At 32.7% G+C, this 24,477-nt stretch overlaps 1 protein-coding gene across 1 annotated transcript; it reads right to left on the bottom strand.

Moving 5' to 3' along the window:
* Positions 1–1,949: 1,949 nt before the first annotated feature.
* On the bottom strand, positions 1,950–23,786 carry LOC110993303 (glutamate receptor ionotropic, kainate 2). Its single transcript, XM_022259511.2, has 19 exons — positions 23,528–23,786; positions 20,909–20,985; positions 19,257–19,412; positions 17,761–17,945; positions 17,240–17,397; positions 15,281–15,422; positions 12,752–12,919; positions 12,648–12,668; positions 11,111–11,263; positions 9,540–9,758; positions 8,939–9,189; positions 7,952–8,131; positions 7,604–7,735; positions 6,338–6,536; positions 6,032–6,263; positions 5,167–5,282; positions 3,667–3,822; positions 3,120–3,128; positions 1,950–3,046 (listed from the first exon to the last, which is right to left on the bottom strand). Exons 2-19 carry the CDS (start codon positions 20,982–20,984, stop codon positions 2,900–2,902), a joined length of 2,700 nt encoding a protein of 899 aa, XP_022115203.2. The 5' UTR covers position 20,985; positions 23,528–23,786; the 3' UTR covers positions 1,950–2,899.
* Positions 23,787–24,477: the final 691 nt, after the last annotated feature.

Raw genomic sequence — 24,477 nt, 5'->3', positions numbered from 1 at the left:
TTATTTGATAACAAGTGACTTCAATGGTTTAAAATGAGAGCGTGTAACTAACATAAGGGTTAGTGGGCGACTCTAATAAAAAATAACTTGGCTTATCTAAGAGTTCATAAATCTAAGTGATACGTGACTTCAATACAATCATGTGTATTGAAGTGTCGACCTTTTTGGACATTATCGGAAACGAGATTGTTAAATTACAATTTATAAGTGCGGAATCAATAAAGGGCTCGTATTGGCCTAAAGTGTGTGATGATTGTTCTTTTGGTTTACGCTTCTAATTATAAACTATAATATATATGTAACTAGGTTACCCAACTTTTATAGACGATTTGTTTAGTGTAACGTAACTAAAAATATCTGTAGCGGATTTTTTAATAATACGCTTACAATTAGTGTTTACATCAAGTAATGACAAAATTGAATCCACGTCAAACTTTCTAATACGTGAAAATAACTCGACTTTGATTTGCCTTCTTCAACATATAAAATTGCTCTTCCTACAACGAATAAAGTTGCCGCCCCCAATGTTGGTCAACTCTCAGTCCAATTGTATTAAATTATCAATGGATGCTAATATAAAATATTTACCACGATTCTAGTATTATATACCTTGAATTAGCTGTGAAATAAAACGAATTTGTTTGTGGTCAGGCCACTCATATCAAATAGTAAAATCATTTTGAATTTCGTAAAATGTACGTGTAATATATATTTAAAACGTCGAAAAATATTTGTTTTCGAAGTTATATTTATTGGTTTGTAGTTAAAGTGAATTTGAAATCAAAGACGAAGTATCTACCCCTGTACAAAGAAAACCATCAATGAATTAGATGTGGTCATCAATAAAAGCGTTGTAGTCGAGCTGATATTTATGGTGAAACATTGTTTGTGAATAAATTTCATAAGCATTCAACTATTGAATCTGTTATTTTTCCTTTCAGGTCTCTTTTGTAAGTATTTTTTTATTAAATTGAAATATTTTATCACTTATCGTCGTGTTAATTATCTGACTAGGGTAAGAAGACTATAAAAATGTTGTTTAGCGATAAAATCGTTTTGGTCTGATATTTTACTAAAAATAATACACGTAATAATTCAAACGACTTACTTTATTTATTCTTTAGTCAATTTACGTATGAACTTACAAAATATAAGATTGTAGACAGAACATTTTGGCACACATTGAGCTGTTGTACAAATTAACTGTGTTTCATTATAATAAATTATATTATTATATTAATTGAATTATCTAGTACATACTTCCATCTATAATAGAATTATTTATTCATTGTGGTCAATTTAATACACCAATCTTACATGCTACTTATTAATTATACATTAACATTATATCGGCTTACAATGGCTTTGATTGTATGAATTCACTATTGAAGTTGGTTATTATGTAGACATTATTATTTTCAATAATAGATATCAATTTTTTTTGCCTCTTTTATTTCTCATATAAAAAAAACAAAATTAATTTTGTACTTAGTTATAATGTTTTTTGTACTTAAGTTTTATAAGTGAGTATTTTTAAATAAACAAAGTGGAAAAGCCCGTGGAACTCATTAGGCATTTATGAACACATATATGGAACATATGTATGTTACATAATGCCGATTACTATAGTATGTGTTGACCACGAACTTATGCTTATTGGAAACATAGTAAAATTAGGTTATCTTACAGCACCATTCAGATACCGATATAGTGTGAATGGACTTGCAAGATTTAATTATCAATTTAATTATACTAGAAATGCTTAATACCAATTTCTCATGAAAACTATTTACAAAAGTTATGAAGATTTAAATGGTATTTACAAGTTTGGCACAATTTTAAGTTTTGGCAAGTACATCACGAATCTAACTCTAAAAATGTTAAAACATACGTCACAACGATATATCTTAAACGACGATATGGGTTGTTAGATTTGTATATAAATACATAGAGATTTTTAAAATGTAATGTCGCGTCATGTCAAGAGGTAAAAATGTATATGGCGTACTTAAACTTATCGAAGATTTATTTACGCAAAATAAATGTAACTTTAGTTATATTGTTTTTTTTATTAAGATTTACTGAGTGCATTTAGCAGGAGTTCATACAAATTCTTACACACATCACACCAATTACTTTATTTGTATGTAATTGATGTGCCTAAGTTCGCCTTATAACCATCAGCCTTAGCTGGTTTTTGCCACGGCAGTAACATTTAAACCCGTTGACATTGGATTGTTTTCAAATTACATTAAACAAAAAATATTTCAATAAAAATAGAATGCACAATTGCATTTAAACTTGAAATAAAAAATGATTTGCATAAATACATCTATTTATCAAGAAAGGGTTGGCAAGTAATAATCGTGCGTGATAAATATTAGGCCCGTAAAAAGGCTATTCAGACCAAAGTGCCACCGTTACACCTAATCCTTCAAATGTGTTATACCTACTATCCTCTGGAATTAGTATGAAAATTCACAAATTGTTTAATTCTTTTCAGAATATACTGTATAGGAGGAATTTCCTTTTTTATATTGTTAAATGACAAATAGGTACACCGTGAAGCAAAACCCCTGATTACAATTATCATCTGCCCTTCTATTAATTAATAGTCAAGAGGCTAATTAGGCCCTTGTCAAGTCACGGTACATTTTCATAAATATCAATTATAATATATTTGGTTGTGGCAGATTCAGTATTGAATACCAGTCGAACGACTCAAATACAACCATTCGACAGTCGTCACAAGCATCTACGAGTAGCAGAAAATACGCTTGCTATAGATATTGAACTGAAGCTTAGTATGAGATTGACAGGGTTTTGGGCGCGCAATGTACGATTATTTTGTTATCCATGCCTACACATCGCTCGGTGGCGAGGCGGCACGGTCCGGCCGCTAGTGTAGTTGGCTCTTGGTACTGAATCCGTAGTGCAAATAGGGAGAATCTGCTCCCTCACGAGGTCCACTGCCCCCTCCACTTCCGCCACTAGGACACTTCAGAGCGGATCGCAACTCAGATGCCATCTCCGAACAAAGCGATGCCTGATCGAAAAATTATACGGTAGAAGTTCGTCGATGTTAGAAGTTAAGATGTATTAACTTAGAAATAGTTTACCTCCTCCTTCTGGCCGGTTAGCATAAAAAAAAAGTTTACAAATTTACTTTATGCATTAATCTTATTTATCTACAATTAAGAAATACACAAATACAATTTAGAATATTATTTATCTACATTGGGTTCTATAGACAATTTAAACCTAAAAAATACAGCATAAAATGGCATTAGAGGTAACTACCTCTTACTTTACTAGCATATTACCCAAACCACACATTGTACGTACGATCTGACGTCTTTAAAAGTAAATCTAGAAAAAAGAAAAAAAATTAACACAACAAAAAAAAACACAGGAACCTTTAATAAAATATATAAATTGCATTTTAAATTGAATATAAACTCAGGCCATTAGATTTTTATGTTTCCGTGATAATTATTTTTATATGCAAGTAGATGGTCAAACTTCGATACCTGTAATAGACCGTCGATTTTTGCGTTTAAGATATGCAAGTTATACTTACTTAGCCAACGACTGTTAAGTAATTTTTGAACCTTGATTTTTGAAACTTTCTGTATGATTAGTACTATTTGTATAAGAAGTACTCACTCTTTCATCAACAGCTACTTTTCGGGATTTCCAGACGAACTCACAAACGGCTATAACACAGGCCACACCCATACCGCCCATGAGCACTACGAACACTCCTCCCACATTTGCCAAACCCAGCTCATTCGCCGTTGACGAAGATTTAGATGTCTCATCCTACAAAAAGTTTAACATACTACTTTGCAAAAGTAAAAAGGTGGTAAAAGGAGTTCTCATAGACTGGGGAAAACTCGCAAGAAATATATAGTTTACGTTGTAACATTCTTTTATAAACATATATACGTGGGTAACACTGAAAATGTTTAGATCTGGTCAGTTAAAAACATTTCTATAAAACTTTTATTAAATTTCAATTTGAGAACTCTTTGGTAACCTAATGTTTATTGCATTCATTTTTCATTTGTTTGAATTGGCGGCAAATCTAAAACTCTAGTAACACGTGAAAATTAACCTAGCACGAGAAAATTTTCGTTTGACATCGTCACAGGTGATGAAAGCTAAGGATATATTGCTACGAACCAGAAACCAAATGACAATCAGCTCAGTGGGGGTTTCTTTTCGCGAATCGACCAACTAAGGTAAACAAAAGAAGAAGTCAAGGAAAAAATATGATAGCCTCATTCTTTGGTCGGAAAGGTCATGTCGGAAAGGTTCACGACAGTTGTGCTAGAAGTTGGAAGGACATTCACAGACTGCAGACTGGTATGTCGCGGTTTGCCTGTTGTCTTGGAAAACAATTCGACAGCAGCGCCCTCGAAGTAGGATTCTCCACCACCACGATAATGCTTCAGTGCACTTCGCAAAACGGACTGTTGAAGATCAATATATGAGTACCAGGCGCCCTGCGACTTTCATTTATTTCCAAGAACTAAAGATAACATTCGAGCTTTACGAGCCCTGAAGTGTCTTAGAAGAATGGGCCCACTGCTGTTCTCATTGGATCCATCGCATGCGACGATGTGTAGAGAAGATCGGAGAATACTTCGAAAAACAATAAAAATATTGGCAAGTTTCTACATACAGCCGTTTTTCATATTCTAAACATTTGCAGTGTTACCTAGGTATAACTAGTGGATTAATTCGTCAACCAACTTGGAGCCAAACAAAATTAAATTATATTAGCCAAAACCGCTTCGTCACAAAAGGTTAAATCACAAATACTTTTAAGGATGGATTGAAATATCATATGAAAATTGAATTGCAGATACAAAAGCTAATAATCCAGGTCAGATATTCCAAAATGACCGCTGCCAAGCTTGTGCATAGTTCATTCATCAATGTCTCACTTACAGCGAACCGTAATTCCATCCAAAAAAGGCAAACAAAAGTGACATAGCCCGCAAAATTGCATCATAATGCAACTGCGGCTTTAAAATTTTGCAATTTAGATCGTCATTCCTCAGTCGGTTCAGACTCATTAAAATTTAAACCGTATTTTAGGCGTTTAAAAACTAAAAGGTTTTTTGTAGGCTATGTAAACAAGCCGTAAAATGAACGTACTCGACATGAACCGCCTCCACGCTTCTCTTTCCACCACTTTGTCTTCAATATGTGCAGTTTCCCTTCTTCTTGCAGTTTTAAAACAGCGCCACTTATAGCGGTACGGTATGGTGAATCTACAAAGTGAATAGCTTATATTTTATGACCGAAATTAGCTCTGCATTTCGTACAACGTTCATTTTTATACGCAAATTAAATTTGGCTGCAATGTATCATAATGAAGATTTGTTTGTTCTTTTATTTATTAATTACATCAAAGTAGATATTGTAAATAACAAAACAATAAATCAGTAACGCCACTAATACAGATTGACTTATTTAGGTCAATCTTATAGGCAAGTAGCTGATCAGCGACCTGGTCCTGACACACGCCAACGTCAACTTTTTTGGGTCTAAGGCACGCCGGTTTCCTCACGATGTTTTCCTTCACCGTTCGAGCGAAAGCGCAATTAAAAAGAAAATCAATTGGTTCACAGCCGGGCATCGAACCTATAATTTCATCAGAAACGCACGTTGAGCCACTAAGCTAACATTGTTCTAAAAGTTAGTCTCTATGGAAGTAAATGCTTATCAAAATGACTGGGCTGTTTATCTTACGAAACCCATTTCGGCCTTATTTACACAGAGCTATATAATTTAATATTACGAAGGGAACAACCCCATGTAATTAAATCGAACTATGAATATTAAATCATTGAGGCACAGACGGCCTTATCACAGTCACCGATCCCTCATCCAATACTCATTAATATTGTGAAATGACAGTCTCAGTCAGCGTAATTTACTTTGACTGTGCTGATTTGTGTCATATAATTAATAAAATAGATTAAAATTTACTTATATTGTATTCCTTTTATACACTTACTTGGTGGCATAGCTATTCCATATCCTTTGGAGTCCAGCATCCCACCAACTTGCGTCAAGTCGCAATTCCTTTCCACAACGTATTCAATTGTCGTCGATTCCATGAGGTATGCATACGCTCCCTTACCCCTCATCACTCTTTCCTCCCCTTCTTTATTACTGGTTGTGAATACTGATGGTCGAGCTGATTCCATGAAAGACCACATTCTTTGGTACGTTGAGAAGTTTGAGTCCTATGCCAATTTATTGAGTTAAAACTCAGTTATAAAGTGTTTCTAGATTATCCTCATTAAATTAATGTACGTACTCTAAAGAAAGCTGCAGTGGAACCTCCTTTCAGAGCTCCATACTTGATCTTGGTTTGCTTTGCCAAGTCTTCAGCACTTTCGATTGGGGAGTCCATCCTCTCCACTGTTAGAAAGGCAGCCAGATTTGCGGTGTATGAAGAGATCATAATCAATGTAAAGAACCACCACATCCCTGCTACCATCCTGGTTGAGACAGCTCTGGTTTGATTTGAAAAATGTGTAAATTTAGTAGTATTTGCCAATTATAGGGGTATTAATTATGTAACATTGAGATATAGAGAGATACAAATCATATATTTTCTAACGATACATTTAAAAATGTATTTACATGAAATTAGGTCTATTTAAATGGGTTTTTGTAATGCTTTGATTATTATTATTTCTAGCTTTAAAATGTAAAAAACCTAATTCTCTATCGGTCGATATTGATATTACTAAAGTAATTGATATATTTCAATAAATAAAATACACATTTTAAATAAATAGCGGGTACTAATATCACACACGGTTTTAAGTTACGAAACAAAAGTCATGTTGATGCAGCAAGCTATGGATACTACAGAAGCCCTGCTAGCTAACTCCAATTTACAAAATATCAATTAGCAACTAAATTACAAACTTGAACTATCTAGTGAAAACCTGAGTAGTTGAAATCGCCACACACATTCAAATTGGTCACTTAGACCACCGAAGCTTGAAATTCACAAAGGCCGCGGTCGCTTTGTTACTAATTAGTAAACTTCTTCAACTATCGATTTTTTATCCTTTGTAAAATCAAGTTCGGCGTGTGCTGTGATCTTTCGCACTGACTTTTCATTTGTAACTTACTTCGGTGCGATATCCGAACCTTGCTGCATCAATGATCCAATGGTGAACCAAAGCGAGTTCAACAGTGTGAACTGATTCTCCAGCACCGGCGGCTCGTCAACACAGTTCCGGGGATTGTCCCACTCGTACGGGCTGAACCTGCGCCCAAATACACCCAGTCATTTGCTGACTTCACTATCGATTTGACCCCAGAGCCAATTTGGCGGACGGACAGGAAATTTTATAATGGATATGGTATGATTTTGTTAAGTTAATTTCATATTTCGAATGCAAGCTGCAAGCTGCAACCTGGATTGCAACACATCACACAGCTTACTCCTTTAAGAAATCCTTCTATCATTCTCCTGTGAACATCGCTGTGGTTACCATAATATCAAAAACAAGCGTTCAGTTTGTCTTTGATATTAAAATAAATTGCCATTTTGTTCTACTCTTACTTGGGCAAAAAGTCACAGCTCTGTTGCATAAGTGATCCGATGGCAAACCATAAACAATTTGCTAGTGAAAATATGTTCTCCATTTTTTCGCCGTCTGCAGTGCGTGATTGGTGCCATTCGTACGGAGTAAACCTAATGGATGGTTTAAAACACAACAAAAGAGAAATTTTACTGAAATATTGGACTATTTTATTATTATTGTATTTAAGTGTAACAATTCTGATACATGGATATTATTAGTTGTTTATATAAGGTACAAAATGTTAACATTATTTATAATTAACAACGAAATAATTGTACCTAATATAGTGTACCATATTTATCTACAAAGATATTTGTCACTATTACCTTGCAAGTATAAATAGTAGAACAGAGACTCCTAGGTAGGCGGTAGCCATATATATCCAGACATCTAGTGATAATGGCGAGAGGAAGGAAAATAGATTTGGTGGTTGTTTTATCGGCTTGCGGTAGAGTACTGATATTCCGAGATTCATAAATGGCATCGTGAAGTCTACGACTTGTTCCCTAAAAGTATTATACTATATTATATTATATTGTATTATATATAATACAACATACGGTGAAATATAAACTATATGATTTATGTTGGTATAAAAATTTCTTAATATTTTTTACTGTTATTTTATAGCCTTGTTGTAAGTAATCACTGCGGCAATTCTGTGTTAAAATCTCGATTAACCTTAGAGAAATAGAAAATAATTATTTGTATAGGCATCAGCATCAAGACATATATAAAATAGTAATTCGTATCCCTTGTATTAGATTTATTTATTCGCTTTTGATTGTCAGAAAAAGAATCTAATTTGAAAGAGAAAGTCGTCTTTCGTTACGTGTCGAATGTATTTTTCATTACTCTAAACCTTTATGAAAATATTTAGCGTATTTTTAAATAGAAATATCATATGAAAAGCTTCAGACGTCACATTTACATAATACTACATCTTCAGTTAAATATTGCAAAACTCTTTGGATTTGTCATCACGTTTCGTACGTACGATGTTCTTTAATTAAACATCTCAGGGCTGCGTTAATGCACACGTCTAGCTTCTCTTAATACATTCTCAGGCCATAGAATTCATTATGATCTCTTGCTTTCCGCCCTCGTAGCTCAAATGACTTCTAAAGTTTATTAGTTTAAATATGTAATGTTAAGATTTTATATAAAAGAATACTTCCCTTTACATTAATGACAGCTTTGAAGCTTGACAGAAGTTTTGACGTATTAGAGCTTTTACTATAACTATTCACATTTATATAAATTCAATTGATGTACCATTTAATCAAAAGACTGCCAATAAAAGTTGTTAATACCTGTCGTAAGTAATAGTGAGGTCGGCTATCGCTAAATCGGCCCTTTGTTCCAACAATTCCCGTATCATCCCGTCCCATTCCTTGCTCTCCCGGTTATATGACCCGTACCGACCGTCAGGGGCTAGCTTGAATGTGTAATTGAAGCCGAGAACTTTTGATATCTCGTGAATTAAATCGATAGCGTATCCCTCAAATTGCGCGTTGCCAGTTAATTTTTCGCTTGCCTCCTTTCTCATGCAATATGGTGCACTCTAAGAAGTAAAATTGTAGCTTTAATTATGCAGAATTCGAGATCGAAATGTAAGTTAGTTCTTTGTTCGTGATAGGGATCGACTATGCATTTCAAATACACTAATTAAAGTGACAATATGTCTCAAAGTTAGCCGATAAGTGGTATATTGACCCTCCTTCTTACTATTGTTGATGGGTGTTCTCGATCTTTAGTTATAGGTGCATATAATGAAGGAAGAATGCAACAACTGCATGCATTGAAAATAAAAAGAGCGTACCAGAGCCTATTGAAAAACATAGTATCGAATATTACTACAGTTTTGTAAATAGTGATATTTTTCTTTTGTATTCAGTAACTGACCGTACTTACCAGAATTGTTGTAACAATAAGCGTTTTGTTCTGTAAAATTTCCACTATTTGCTTTTGGTTATCGCCGTAAGACCTCGTATAGTTTACACCTTCGGATGAGTTCCATATTCCAGCCTTTTGTAGGCCGTCCCGTGTCAGCTCTATTATGTCAAGGGTAAAGTCGCTACGAAAGCCTTGATGGTCGAACTTTATAACTCCCGTTAAACCTTTCATTTCCACCTGTTTGTTGAAGAATGAAAAGTTTACTATGAAAGATATTATGATGCCAACATCGCGATTAAAATTTTATTGAAAGTGAAACACTCGTCAGAATGAAGATTTATGAAAACGCCGGCGATTATTTTTTCTTGCTTAGAATTTATTAAGTAGTGAAGTACTTGGATATAACTGTTAACATTATATATGTGGAATCTTTAAATCTTTACGATCAAAGAAGTCCTCCCCGGTGTCATGTCCTAATTGAATCACAAAACAAAAATACTCGAGAAATAGTAATGTGAATAAAATACTCTCAGAATCATAATCGCTAACATTTAAAGAAAATTAAAACACTTAATCATTATTCATTAATAATGTTATTCTTTTGTTAGGGGATATTTTCTGCAATTTTTCCCCCTCCCTCTGGTCAGCAAAAGTAAACAAATGTCCCAAAAATATACATAAACGTATTAATTTTTTGTAGTAATCCTTTAAATTGCATTTTATTTTCAAGCATAGACAATGTGTAGGTTAAAAAAAAATGTAATGTCGTATAAAAAAGTAAATAATTACTGTTGACGTAATTATCAAAGAAGAAAATCAATATAATACTTGAACGACCCCCTACCAAGAGGTGTAATTTTCTAATATATATAGTTATATGTATATACCAAGAATATCGGAGACATGCAGAATATCACAATATTATCAATACATAGGCATAACAGTGTTAATATAATTACTCATAATACAGAGCTCTCGTCTCGGCCCTGAATGGTGCTATATCTATTGTTACTGTCAAGATACACATACGCAGAGCTTCTAAGCACTATATATTGTACTCATATCATGAGTATTAAGAGGTCTGCTTACTCCGAAGACAATATATTATCTCAAGCACCGACTTAATAATCACGAGTCATAATAACTGCTATTAGCTCTCTTCCGCAGTTGTTAACGCGAATGAGGAAGTAAATTTGTTTGTTTACTAACCTAATTTAGTGTATATAGAGTGTATAGTATGCTTGACCCGCTATTGGAATACAACTGTATATATATGACATATTTCACATTTAACTTTGTAATGTGACGTGTAAATAAATAAATATTTTATGAATTAGTTGCTATTTATTATTTACAAAAATACATACAGTACTAAGCCATTACGATCATGTCAAAGTTAAATATGATAAAACATAAATATGACAATAAATCCATAAGATATCCAATTATGTTAAATAAGTACGGTATACCTAGTCGTGAACCACTAAAAAAATATGTTATATTCTGTCTCATCCTTAAACAAATATAAAGAGGTAGAATATAATATATATTAACTGAAAGCAGGCGTATTATTAAAAAAAAATACTTACTATCTTCATATAGTTTATAAGACTGTATCCATGAGGCCACGTATCTTCCGCCTCACACGACAGCGGGCGGACGTCGATTTGCTGGGACGTGTCAAGGTCGTGAAGGGCTTTCGCGAATAAATGGACAGCGTCGTACATCAGTGCCGTCTCTGTCTATAATACGAATCATTTTTAAATTTTCATAGAGTAAGGAACGTTTGTTTGTAACCTCTGAAACTGTTGAAATTGCTATGAAAGTTCTTTGGCATGTAGATAACTACAATATTACTGAGGCAATATTTGCTCGCATATTCCAACAGCTAATAATTTGTCGAGGAAGCACGGAAATTGTTGCGAGTAAACAGATTTTAATGTTTGTAATCTTTTGTTATTGACATCATATAAGTTGGACTTTGATTTAATAAGGTTTATCTTATTTCATACATAACCTTTTACAAATAAACGAGAACGTTACAATTTTCTGTTATCAATGAATTATACGAAAAAGAGATTTTACTAATTTGACATCTTAATTGAAGAATTCTGGCGTGTTTTTTTTACGTTCCAAATTTAAATTTTTGAAATTCACCAAATAAAGATTTATATAAATATTTTCGTATATACGAATGATTACAGTGAAATTGTCAAATTGCTTTGCTAATTTCGTAAATTGCTGTGACGATTTGTTTACATCTTCTGCAAATTAAATAATGTATTCTTTCTTGGTACAGTAAATACCACTTTCATGTTTTGACTTATAAAGGCAGATAGGGACAGATTAAATTATAGCCCTACCCTAAATATAATTGCCTCATTATTTTAGCGGAAACGTCATTTCGCGTCAGTTGTGCTAGAAGATAAAGAAGGAAGGACAGTTACTGCAGACTGGTTCGCTGAATGTTAGCCTGTAGCAGCGCACTCGAAGCAGGATTTTGCATCACCACGACAACGTTTCAGCGCACTCCGCAAAACGGACTATTGGATATTTGACTATGGTCAGCAGCAGGTCAACATAATGGGTCATGCGCCATACAGTCCTGACCTGGCGCCCTGCGACTTTCATTTCTTCCTAAAGTTCTTAGATAAAATTTGAAGTATTTGCTTCACGTTCCATCGAATGCGATGTGTAGAGAGGAACAGAGATTGCTTCGAAAAACAATGAAAGTATTGGAAACTTTCTACATTCAGCCGTTTTTCATTTTCTAAACATACTTTAGAACTTATATAGTATTGTATTTATTTATTTGATATATACTTATACAATTAATTCAATTTCAGCAATCGTATAGTTTATTGTTTTCGTTTCTCCAACAAATAAAAATATAAGTTTGTTATTATGTATTTGAGAAATGTTTAATACCAAAAAAATTCTTTGAATTGATTCATATTTATTATTGCCGGTGAAAGTGTTTGTGACAAAATTTTATTTTTATATCAATATCGTTGATAAATGTTTTTATAATTATAAATACAAACACGTTTTTTAGAATACTTCATTATAATACAAAATCTTGCCGAATCTATATTCGTACATATTTTGGCGTGAAAATTCACTTACCTTAATAAAAGTCATGTTTTCCTGTAAACAAACGCAACAATTAAATTCCAATCCCAAGACGCGTATAAATCGAAATAAATACAGCAATTTAAAAGCAAAATTACCTTAGCTGAGGTGTGTCCCAGTTGTAATTTTCTTCCCTTTCTCGCTTCGTCATAAACCCAGTCCCTGACTACTCTTTGTACTTCAGCTCTCTCTGGATCAAGCAATCTCAGTGCAGTAATATTAGTGCCGCCATATTTGAATTCCTCTAGATCTACACTATGAAGATCCTGTGACACATTAATAATAACTGTTAACATTTACATATTATAAACAAAAAGGAGACGAAACGACATCACAGGAGACCGAAGAGCTGGCAGCTACCTCGGACAAAGAATTAGTCTAGCTATTCAAAGGGACGCTCCAGTTTCTTCGGAACCTTGCCTAAAGGGACTCCTTTTAAAATTATATTTTAGTTATTACATTTGAAGGTTTTATTATAATAGAATTATCTTTAATGTATTAAAAGCTAGATTTTTAGTTTATACGTTACACTTTCAAAAAAACTTAAATAGTTAATTAAAACAATTTAGTACTATGCAGTGTCACCCTTATTTTGAAATCCTATTTTGACCTACGGGAGTCATGGTCATAAGTTTCGTTGCTAAATTTTATTGTAAGTATCGACACCGATTCATGTAATTAGACGATTAGGTAAACCGGCAGCCAATGCATTTCTAAAAGTAGGAGAACGCTGGTGAATAAATATTTATTTACCCACCTATTTTTACAATGACCGAAAGATTAACTAAATAAACCAATACAGTTCCATAACAGACGAATATTCGAGAAGAAAGAAGAATATGGAATTTAAAGAAAAACACTTTTTTAACGGATTATAGATATGTATTATTATATTTAAACTTATAATTATTTTTACATAATTTTAAATTTAAACCGACGTTTCGCGTGCTTTACAGCGTGCGTGGTCACGGTGACTGAAGACAAAGGTGTTAAATGTCAAAAAGTATTACAGCTGCAGAAAATGTTGTGTTATCTGTATTTATTTCCCCGGAGTTGGTATCGACTAAAAGATGTAGGGTTTTTGCAGAAATTGCTCACGGTGTCCTCCATTTTCGCGGGTTGTTTATTTTGAGATTTTAATTTGGATATTATTTGACATTTAACACCTTTGTCTTCAGTCACCGTGACCACGCACGCTGTAAAGCACGCGAAACGTCGGTTTAAATTTAAAATTATGTAAAAATAATTATAAGTTTAAATATAATAATACATATCTATAATCCGTTAAAAAAGTGTTTTTCTTTAAATGTGTAAAAGTTATGTAAATAAAAGACAATAGAATATGGAATATTAATTATAATAAAAATAAACTGCGACAAGAATGTAAAACTTGTAAGATAATCCATTATATCAAGAAAAGCAAAACATAGTTATACTTTTATCTAAGCAATAGAGTTCTATAGGTTATGAAACCTCATTCATTTAACGTGTTATGCAAACGTGTCAGCAAACATTAATAAGGGGTTGATAAGTGTACTTTATATTGTGGGTAGCGAGACAAGGTGCTACAACGGTTTCAAGCCAGAATTTGTTACAGATAAAATTCGAAAAAATGTGCTATATTTATTGTTGAGTTGAGATTAATACGTCTATGGGAACACTAACAAGTAATTAAAATTTTTAACAAAAATAAAATCGAGATAACCAAGTTCCATTCCAAGAAATATCAATAAAATTAATCCAATCGATGTAAGCGTTTGTAATTAATATTCCTCCGAATTCGGAGGATCGAATGATTGAATTACTCAAATTGGCATTTCTCAAGTTTCATCCATTTAATAAAGCCTGTCTTTGAATTCGTAGTTACAGATGTTCGGAATAATTAGTGTTAAATTCATAGGCACAATGCTGTATCTGCTGGCTGTTCTAAATTTAAATATCAGTCAATCACGAGTATATTTTTTCTATGGACTTACATAATCGGGTAAGGTTCACCTCATGTCAAGTGATACAACGGCACATTGACTCTTAAGGTGTGACTGCCGGGTGACTCGCGAATGCGTTACTACACGCAGAAGTTAACTAGGCACCTCGCCAAGTGTCATTATCGCCAAATCAGGTGTCTAGTTGATTTGTGCGTGTAGTACGGGGATTTTAAGAATTGTGACTGCTCTAGAACCCGAATTTAAGAATTTGAACAGGCCAATGTTTGGAAATACATCGACGGTCTGCAAAGGTGTAATACTTATATGGTTAGATTGATCAAAAGATTTGTACAAAAAATCTACAATATAGCAATTACGAAGAATAAATTTAAGCTATTTTTAAACTTTTTATATTATTAAATGTTATATTAACTTTGTATAAATATATTTACTTCGTTTGTGTATTGATTGTATGTTGTTTTTCTTTTAATCCTTTCTCTCTAAAGGAATTTGTATTGCAGTGTGGCCCTTGGTGATATTTTGGTGTTTTTGTATACTTACTTTAAGAACATAATATTATTATTCATTAATTTTATGTCATAGAAAGCATGCTATTCCGATTTGTTTCAATATCAATTTGGCTTAATCGAGCCAATCAACAATTATTGCAAAAACTAAAAAGATGTTCTTTATTGTACTTACTAAAGATGTTATGAGGTAACTGTGGTAGTCAGACATCATTCCAATCTGCTGTGCCTGTTGTAATACATCCCTTATCCTCTCCGTAGCACAATCTAGCACTATATGTGACTCAGCGGAATTCTTTATTTGCTTGAGTAGTGGCCTAAAATATATAATACTTACTTTACTTTTGTTTTATTCTAGTAACGTTTACGTTACGTAACGCAACAGTAATAAACAATTTAAAACTCATATATTTCGTAGCTGGTACAATAAATCTTAAACAATATCAGTAACACGTAACACAATATTTATAAAAAAATTAAAGTTCATATATTTTTATATTTCGTAGCTGTTACAATAATTCTTTAACAGTAACAATATTTTATTCGCTGGTGTCACGTTTCAGTCTAAAATTATGGCGGCATTTTTTTTTTAATATGATTAATAAATATTAGTGTTTTTTTTATAGAACAGGGGGGCAAACGGGCAGGAGGCTCACCTGATGTTAGGTGATACCGCCGCCCATCGACTCTCTCGATGCTAGAGGGCTCACGAGTGCGTTGCCGGCATTTTAAGAATTGGTACGCTCTTTTCTTGAACGACCCTAAGTCGAATTGGTTCGGAAATACTTCAGTGGACAGCTGGTTCCACAAAGTGGTGGTGCGCGGCAAAAACTGCCTTGAAAAACGCGCAGTTGTGGAACGGCGGCCGTTTTTTAATAATTGGAAAGATTTTGATTCTAAATGGACATTTCTTATACTTTTTGTCAGACATGTAATTATAAGCATGAAGTCTACTAAAGACTTGGTGCATTGCTACAGACAGTGAGAAAGGCAACACATTTTATTTGGTGAAATTTGATGTTTAATTGCATTAAACACTTTTGTATTAGACCAGTTAAAATACCGCATTCGATTTTTTTAATTATTATTAGTTGGCCATTCCGTAGAATTTCTAAATAACACATAGGAGAGACTAATCTCTCTCCTATGTGTATTTAGTTACATTACTTTGAAAGTAATTTACTACCTACACAACAACAAATAACACTTGTAACAGCTCTCAAGAGGCTGTATGTCAACCATAAGTACGAATCGCTGTATGTTCTTGTCATAATGTTAGTCATACTAGCTTTTAATTTATACTCTACAATATTAATGTTATTAGTCCAAAACATTGTAACTAAAACGAGCTTTTATAGTTATATTTTATGAAGGACGTTTTTACAAGGAAATTCAATTGAAGCGAACAATAACGACCTCTATCGTTCTATCCTTATTATTAAAGCCAATTCAATTCTTAAAACTAATTAAACGCTATCTTTCTACGTTATCATGTCAATATACATACAGATTGTACATAAATAAATACTATCTTTATTATAAAGTTATATGTTGTTTACGCCATTGCCAAACCTTGAGTTAATTATTTGGGGGCCAGTCTTTTTCTTGTTTTTAGTTGTCCTTAATAAATAACGGATGAAAAATGAATGTATATTTTTTTAGAAAAGATTCATATGGGAATTAAAGTTTTTACTTTGCGAATGTGGGTTTTCATAACACCATGTCCATGTTAGATAAAAAATATGATTTTTAAGTTACTAAATAAATCAATTGATGTAATATAATATAAAGTATTTAATTTAATTGCTTACATTAATATAAATAGAGGCGAGATTTAAACTGCGTAAATGTTCTCGAAAATCTAATTACTATAATGTATATAATAATTTAGCAATAATAAATGAAACAGAGTAAGTAAGTTATGTATTATAATTATCATTGCCGCTTAAATGAATTATAATTTATATAAACTATTAACTATCAAGTAAATGTGAAAAATACCGAACGTTAAGATCGTACGTAATGGTTCTTCGAAGCAAGTGTTTAAATCTATTTCTTCGACGTAAAATAGCGTAGTAGAGGTCGAGTGAGATTAAACTATTAACCACAACTGGAATTAGACAAGTTAAATTACCTGTAGTCGTGAGAATCGGGCAGTTGTCTGACCGCAACAGGCAATTCAGACGGCCCATGGGCTTTCAGTAACTCTTGAAGTCGGACCAGACCGTCGCTATTCTCGTAAACTATTGTAAATGACTTCCATCCCCAAGCTCGAACTAGATCTACGTATGCCTATAAATAATTTGTTCGCTTGAGTGGTGTTCTAAATTTGAATATCTACCTGTTCCATTATTGCAGCAAATTTGGTAACATCAAAATTATTATATTTTCCAATAAACACAACTACTTTTACAAAACATCTTTTAATGTTAATATATTTTAGACATCAGAAAATCTTATTGTTCAATTACATAATAACATTAATTAAATACGTAATATCGCTATCTCGTGTATCAAACGAGTAAGCTTCATTATACATTTTATACGAGTAATAGGACAGAAACAGGTAGGATATTGTATTGATTAAGTTACGTACATTTTACAATGCTGCATCGTATACAATAAACCAGGCTAGTATAATATAAAACAACTCACCCGGCTAAGCGCCGCTGGGTGAGGATATAAGTTAACTAGACAGGACTCCCGCCTTGTACGATAATCCCATCTGGTCTCCAAATGGGGCAGTTCCATTGTGTCACATATGGACTGAACATGGGCGGCTGCAGGTGCCGATTGCGGCCCAAATATAGCTGCCACGCCACTCCGAAGTAGATGACATACTGAATTATGCAATATATTTTAGATTGTCATAAATAATTATTTAATTGTTATGACATAAAATAATAATTAAATAATTAAATTGTAATTAATAAAATATTCGTAATTAATTATAATTAATTACGGTACAAGTGAAATTCGGTAGCAACGGAAGAAATTTGTTATGTCCTAATTATTTTGAAATTTACACAAATATCCTGAAAGTCTATACGTCGATACACTGTTTTTCGTAAAATGCTATCTTCATATTATTTTTGTATGTAAGAGTATTGCTATAGTAATAAAATTATTGTAACCGCAAGTGTTAAGGTGCGATTCCAACAGTGTGATTCACTGTACGGCACAGTGCGGTACAAATGTGTGTTTTGGTCGACTAATGTGAAAAACAACAATCGTGCCAGAAAATTTTCGCAAAGTTCGCGCACAGTGGTGAACTCATGTCGACGCGCGTACACTCATTTTTGCTACCGCTTTCATATGGCGTTTTGTATGAGAGGAACAAAAATTTAAAGATAAAAAAAAATGTAATATATTTAAATAATGTAAATAAAAGTTTGTATTAGTAGTTTTGTTTAAATCTACTCAATAGATCTATTTTAATCTCGCCTATAATTTTTTATTTCATCATTGTGTCGTATTCGAAAGGTTTCTTTCTTTTTTAGCAAACATCATAATAACACACAGGCTGCAGCACATAGCACAATGTTTTCCTGCCCGTCCATATTAGCAATTATCAGCAGAAAATCTTCAATACTGTTCGCGCACAATAGTTGCACACAATAATGCTGGTGGACACAGCAGCTAAACGTCATACGCACTTAGTACGTGTTCTTCTATAGCTTTGCAAAGAAATGTGCACACTATTTTCATGGCATCGGACCTTTAAAGGAACTTGGACAAACTTTTCAAGATTTTTTAGTAATTTAAACAATATAATTCGATAATGTAATCGGATAAAAGTAACATTTTTTATGACTTTTTATTAATAGAAAAGCTTACTTTTAGATTTATTGAATAATAAATTGTTGGGTTATTTTAATAACAATTGTCACGGTTATGAGAATCTCGAATTTCTGTTGGAACTAAACGAATCTTTTGATTATAAACTACGTAATGAGTCCCAACTACAACATAACTAAAAGTTTTATGACTTTTTTAATATGCGACAGACAGATTTTAAACAAGCGAGTGAGAATACAAAATAAATTTTCAACATTTACTTTTAAAAATATCGTCTGCAAGGACAAAGACAAGATAGAAGCCATTATAGTAACAAAAAGAAAATTGAGCTCAGACTTTCGTACTTTACATACCTCTTTTAGAAGCGTGGAAGCTGTCCTGAGGCGATATAGTTTCTACTTGCGCGAGTAATTTCGCTCGTGGCAACACTGCACGGTCCGCGTTAACCCTCTCCACTGCGTAACGGAACGCAACCTCTTGCTTGTCATCCTCGGGGTGGAATAGGCCGCCTGTTACGATTATATCCAATTTTATATTATTTACATTCAATTAAAAGTTTTACAATTACATTCCCATGCTATACTCGTAATGTGTGACAACACTGTGACTTGGAGCGAGGTGAAATTCGAGGCTCAATACCGAACTCGATGGAGACTCTGTAGACGCCCTCTGACCCTAGGGGTTATAGGACATTAACACTACTAACTATACTCGTAATGTAAGAATTTCTTCACCATGCCTCCTGCTGATTGAGGATCTGACAGAAATCTTTGTTTTTAATTTACGTTATTATTTGTTACTTAAGATGTCCTGTGGAACATGGTGTAATGGTTGCAGCTCCTTAAAAATGTTGTGTAAAACAAAAAAACTTTTGATAGAAAAGCGTGGCGGAGAGTTTATTGCCAGTTCTTTTCTTCTGTTCTACGCCCTTGAGAACTGGCAGTTAATGTAAAATTAGAAGCATTTTATCTGTATTTCTTTTTTTGACTTTGACTTTGAATGCTAAATATACTCTAATCGAAACCAGTTTTACAGAAATTTCTTGCAATCTAGTTATATATTCCAAAAGTATCTGTGTAGAAAATGGTTCCTTATAATTATGGCGTTATTTTACATGAACAACATTATGTAACTTCGACATCAAAAGTTATGTATAAAATTAAATTACAGTTGAAATTTTCGTTAAATTTTTAAGAATGATTTAATCACTGCTTAAACATTCAAGTCTCAACAACAATAGACAAAATGTAAAGTTTCAATTCGAATAAAACCAATTTAATTAAATTCCCAGCAAAATGGAACTTTAAAATACGAATTTAATACAAAGTATTGTATACAATAAGTAAGAACTAGTGTGGCGAAACCACATTACAGAGCGCTGAAACTTTTAAAAATTTTGTTTCATTAGGGAAAATGTTTGTGAAAAGGATCGTAGCATTGCTGTTTGCAAAGAAGCAGGATAAAATGTTCACATGAGATTTTCCAAACTGCGTGTTCTTTTACTAAGTAAATATTGACACCATTGCCTGATCAATACTGTCCCTATATATTACGGTAATCTTACAAATCTATTGTCAAATAATTAAATTACATCCCGTATTATAAAGGTTTTACAATAGATTTAACAAATTGTAGAAGTTTAACAACATTACCATTTTAATTTGTAATTTAATATTTTACAATGATTAAGATAAGATTCTTTTCTAAAATATATTTTAGAAAGGAAGAGTTCTTGAAGACGAGATTCTTGATTTTCGTGATTCGAGTGAAAGATGAATTTGAAAATTATAATACATCGAAAAAGATTTTTTAAAACTAAGATTTATTATCTATCGGTCTGGTTGAAAATCTGAAAAACATACATCATTAACTATAATTTTCGTGAATTCTCTTGAATGTAACAGATCAATGTTATTATAATAATATACATATTTCAGTTGTATTTGCAGCTAGTGACTTCCAGCGTCATAGTTATAATTTGAGTTAAATACTTTGGGTAACTTACCAATTCGAATTGTATCGGGTAAGGCGGAGAGATGGCCGAAAAACAAAATGAGAAAAACCGCCTTCGCCCCTCTCATTCTGAAACAAAGAAAACTTTTACAATATCTAAAGTTTTTATTCGTATAGCTATTGGAATACAATATAAGATGACCCTTCAACTTTTCAGACACCATTTTTGACTAGTTAAATAAAATTATATTTTTAGAATACTTTTTAAGCGTAAAAATACAGTTGGATATATATTCTGATCCAAATTTACTTTAGCCCGGCTTGAAATGCCGTATGTACTATTAGATTCTTATAGAAGTTCTACGTAGTCCAAGAGATAAACCATCATCTTTTCATAAATGATACAAAACTATAGTAATACAGACACTGGTTCTTTTAATTTAGGGGCGAACCATGCCTTTACAAAATAGACTCTTATCGCGAAATTATCCGCGGATGTCAACCAATTCAAGTGCCTTTATAACATTATTCTTCTCTCTTGTCCTATTCTCACACGTTCCTTATCGAAACTATTTAGGGTAAAAATATTTAAATAACTAACAAAGTGTATGGAAACATGAATTAAAAAGCTTATCGACAACCTTGAATCACACATGGGCTAATAGATAAGTTTTGACGAATCTTATATCTTTTCTCTATTGTATGTTGTAGTAACAATAAACGTGGAATACGAAAATATAACCATGAATTTCTTGATTTATGTCCAAACGACCGGAAACAATGTAGTTTTGAATATATTGTATTATGTAACAAGGCGTTATATCATATTTACGAAAAAGGTACGTTTTTAAATAGTCGTCGTTTCTATACCTGTTATCTCGATTCATACAAAAACACAGGTTTTGGAACCGGAATATAGTATAATTTATTATATGTGCCGTTTACACAAACGGGAAAATTAGTATCTACAGGCCAAAGAGAATTCATGCTATTATGGTCAAACTCAAACTGAAACTTAAATTTCATTCATTTATGAACGTCAACAGAAAAGATATTCTAAATTTAAACTTACTGTAACCAGTTCGCAAGTCAAGGGCGTAGGCGGGAAAGAACTGATAAGAGTCTCTCAGTCATACAAATTGTTTGAACTGAAGCAAATATATATAAAATATCCTAAGGATTAGGATTATTTTAATAATCAAATTTATCAAAATCTTCTTTATTTATTTCAACGTTGAAGGAGTTTTGAATTTATTCAATGATAATTCTCTCATTTCGCGTGGGAGTTTGTTATAAAAACGAATAAAATTTCAATATAGGGATTAGTTTATCTACTAGAGTCTGGTTATTCGTACGCTTAAATTGGTTCTGCTACGGTGAAAGACACCATTTGTTTTAAAATCGTTTAATATTTTTGTACATACAACAAGGCTTCAAGAATATCTTGACCAGATAGTGCCATAATATTTAATTTCTTCAACTTATTCCATACCGACTGGGTAACAACAAATACCCCGAACAGCTCGCTTCTGCAGAACGTCCTATTTATCCATCCTATTTTTAGTAACGGTCTTGGATCTAAACTGAAGAAACGAAGATTTCAAGAACGCTTCGTAAATGTTAATACTATTAATCATAATTTTTTTTGTACATAATTGTTTACATAGAACTTGTGAAAGTACATATGAAAACTTCTTAACACGGAACACTTTACAGCCTGGGTGGCCCACATATCCGTGCAAAACCATCATAGTTTCCTGAGAATACCGACAAAAAAAGATCAATTCATTTCATCCGAAGTGAAGTGAACTCACACAAACAACGAATAAACTCAGACGTATAGTTTGGTTAAATTACAAAAGAGTCGCCAACAAGGAAGACATACTGTAATAAATTACATAATAAATAATGAAAAATTTAATACTAATAACAAATACTAACAAAACTGTAATTAAGATAAGTTCATTATTAGTTATTGTAGTTGATATAGCACATATATAATAAGACTTGATCCACATAACAATGCGGATAAAACCGTGGATGGTAATCAGTTAAATAGAATTTCATTATAAATTATTTCAATTGAAAAATTTCCACGAAATAGTAATATTTTTATAATAGTTTGTTAGCTTTCAGTCAAGTATATATAACAGACAAGTTCTTGAACTCGCAGTTTTATTTTTATAAATTTGAATTTCAAACTGAGAACACAATCTATTATTTATTCGTTTCTGTCTACTTTTTCTTTGGATGAATTAAAAACAATTTATTTGAACTACAGGTGAGATAGCTAGCAATTTCAGTAATAATGGACGTCATATTTTGCAGAGGAATATCAAAATACAGATCTTACACTTAATCGTACAACGACCTTCGATCAGCCTCAATGAGGAACAAATCAATCACGCCTTATTATGCTACGTCTTTTGATATTTTATGATGGAAATATCGTCTATACGCCACATGACTACATGATCGTTAGTTCCAATGATCCATACCTATTTGGTGTTTGACTACGTTTCGATAAATCTATTTAATGCTACAACACATGTCTTTCCATACATCGTCATACTAATTTAATAAACTACACACCGTTGACCCTTAAAAGAAGGTCATGGGGGTTCCACTAGATATATTAGACAAAGCCTAATAAAACTACACTACAACATACCTGTTTAGTTAATCAGTTTTTAATAACTTCATAATTACACCAATTACATATTGAAAACACATCACAAACACCAATCGCACGGGGGCAACATTGCAAATAATACTGTCATTCGTTTAATGTCTTGTCGGTTTGATAATAAGCGATTTCCGATATAGGATTAACTCGATTTAATTAATAATGGAATGGATATCGATTAAAATTCGATTCGCGAATGGATTTAGGGTGTAAATAGGCTGTGGGACAGCCGGCCGCGAGGTTGGCGTCGACAGGCTGGCGGGGTTCTGCCGTGGAAGCCTTACGGCGCATGCGCGCTGCCTCCCTTCCCGGTAACCATTCTGACTGAAGCTACGAGACCGAATTCTGGGTTTATTAAATTACTTCACGGCGAAATATTTTAATGACTCCCATTATATAGTAAAGAGTACCCACAATACGGTGTTTATTTCAAATAATTGTAAATATAATGCTTACTAGAAATGTTTAAGGGCTGCGGGTGAAATTTAAATATTCATGTACACGTCTTGTCTTAATTTATTCAAATAACATCACTTTATAATGGTTTAAAACATGAATTTAACAAAAACTGAGTGTAGTCTGATACATATCAAGATAGCAAAACAATTTCTTAAAGACAATGTAAATATAAGTTGTATCTAAAATTATGTTTATATATATATATGGCAAACGATGGAAGAAGCAGTAATGAATGCAAAGTCGACGCTTACTGACACCAAATGATTACAAGTCATACATTACAAAGTTTCAAAGCCAAATTTACACATAAAACTCATTAAGTGTTCGTTCAGTGAATTAATGTTTACGCATATTTATAATTTATTTTAAAACCGATTAATAAATAATGAAAATATATTTATACTATTACTGAAAATGGTTAACAATTTTTTTTGTTTGAAGTTGCCTCTGTCAGTAAAGTTATTTACAAATCGATG

Source organism: Pieris rapae, chromosome 3 (genome assembly GCF_905147795.1).
Source record: "Pieris rapae chromosome 3, ilPieRapa1.1, whole genome shotgun sequence".
NCBI classification, from domain to species: domain Eukaryota; kingdom Metazoa; phylum Arthropoda; class Insecta; order Lepidoptera; family Pieridae; genus Pieris; species Pieris rapae.
Note: the sequence above shows the minus strand (reverse complement) of the source record. Positions and strands in the feature narration are given on the sequence as shown.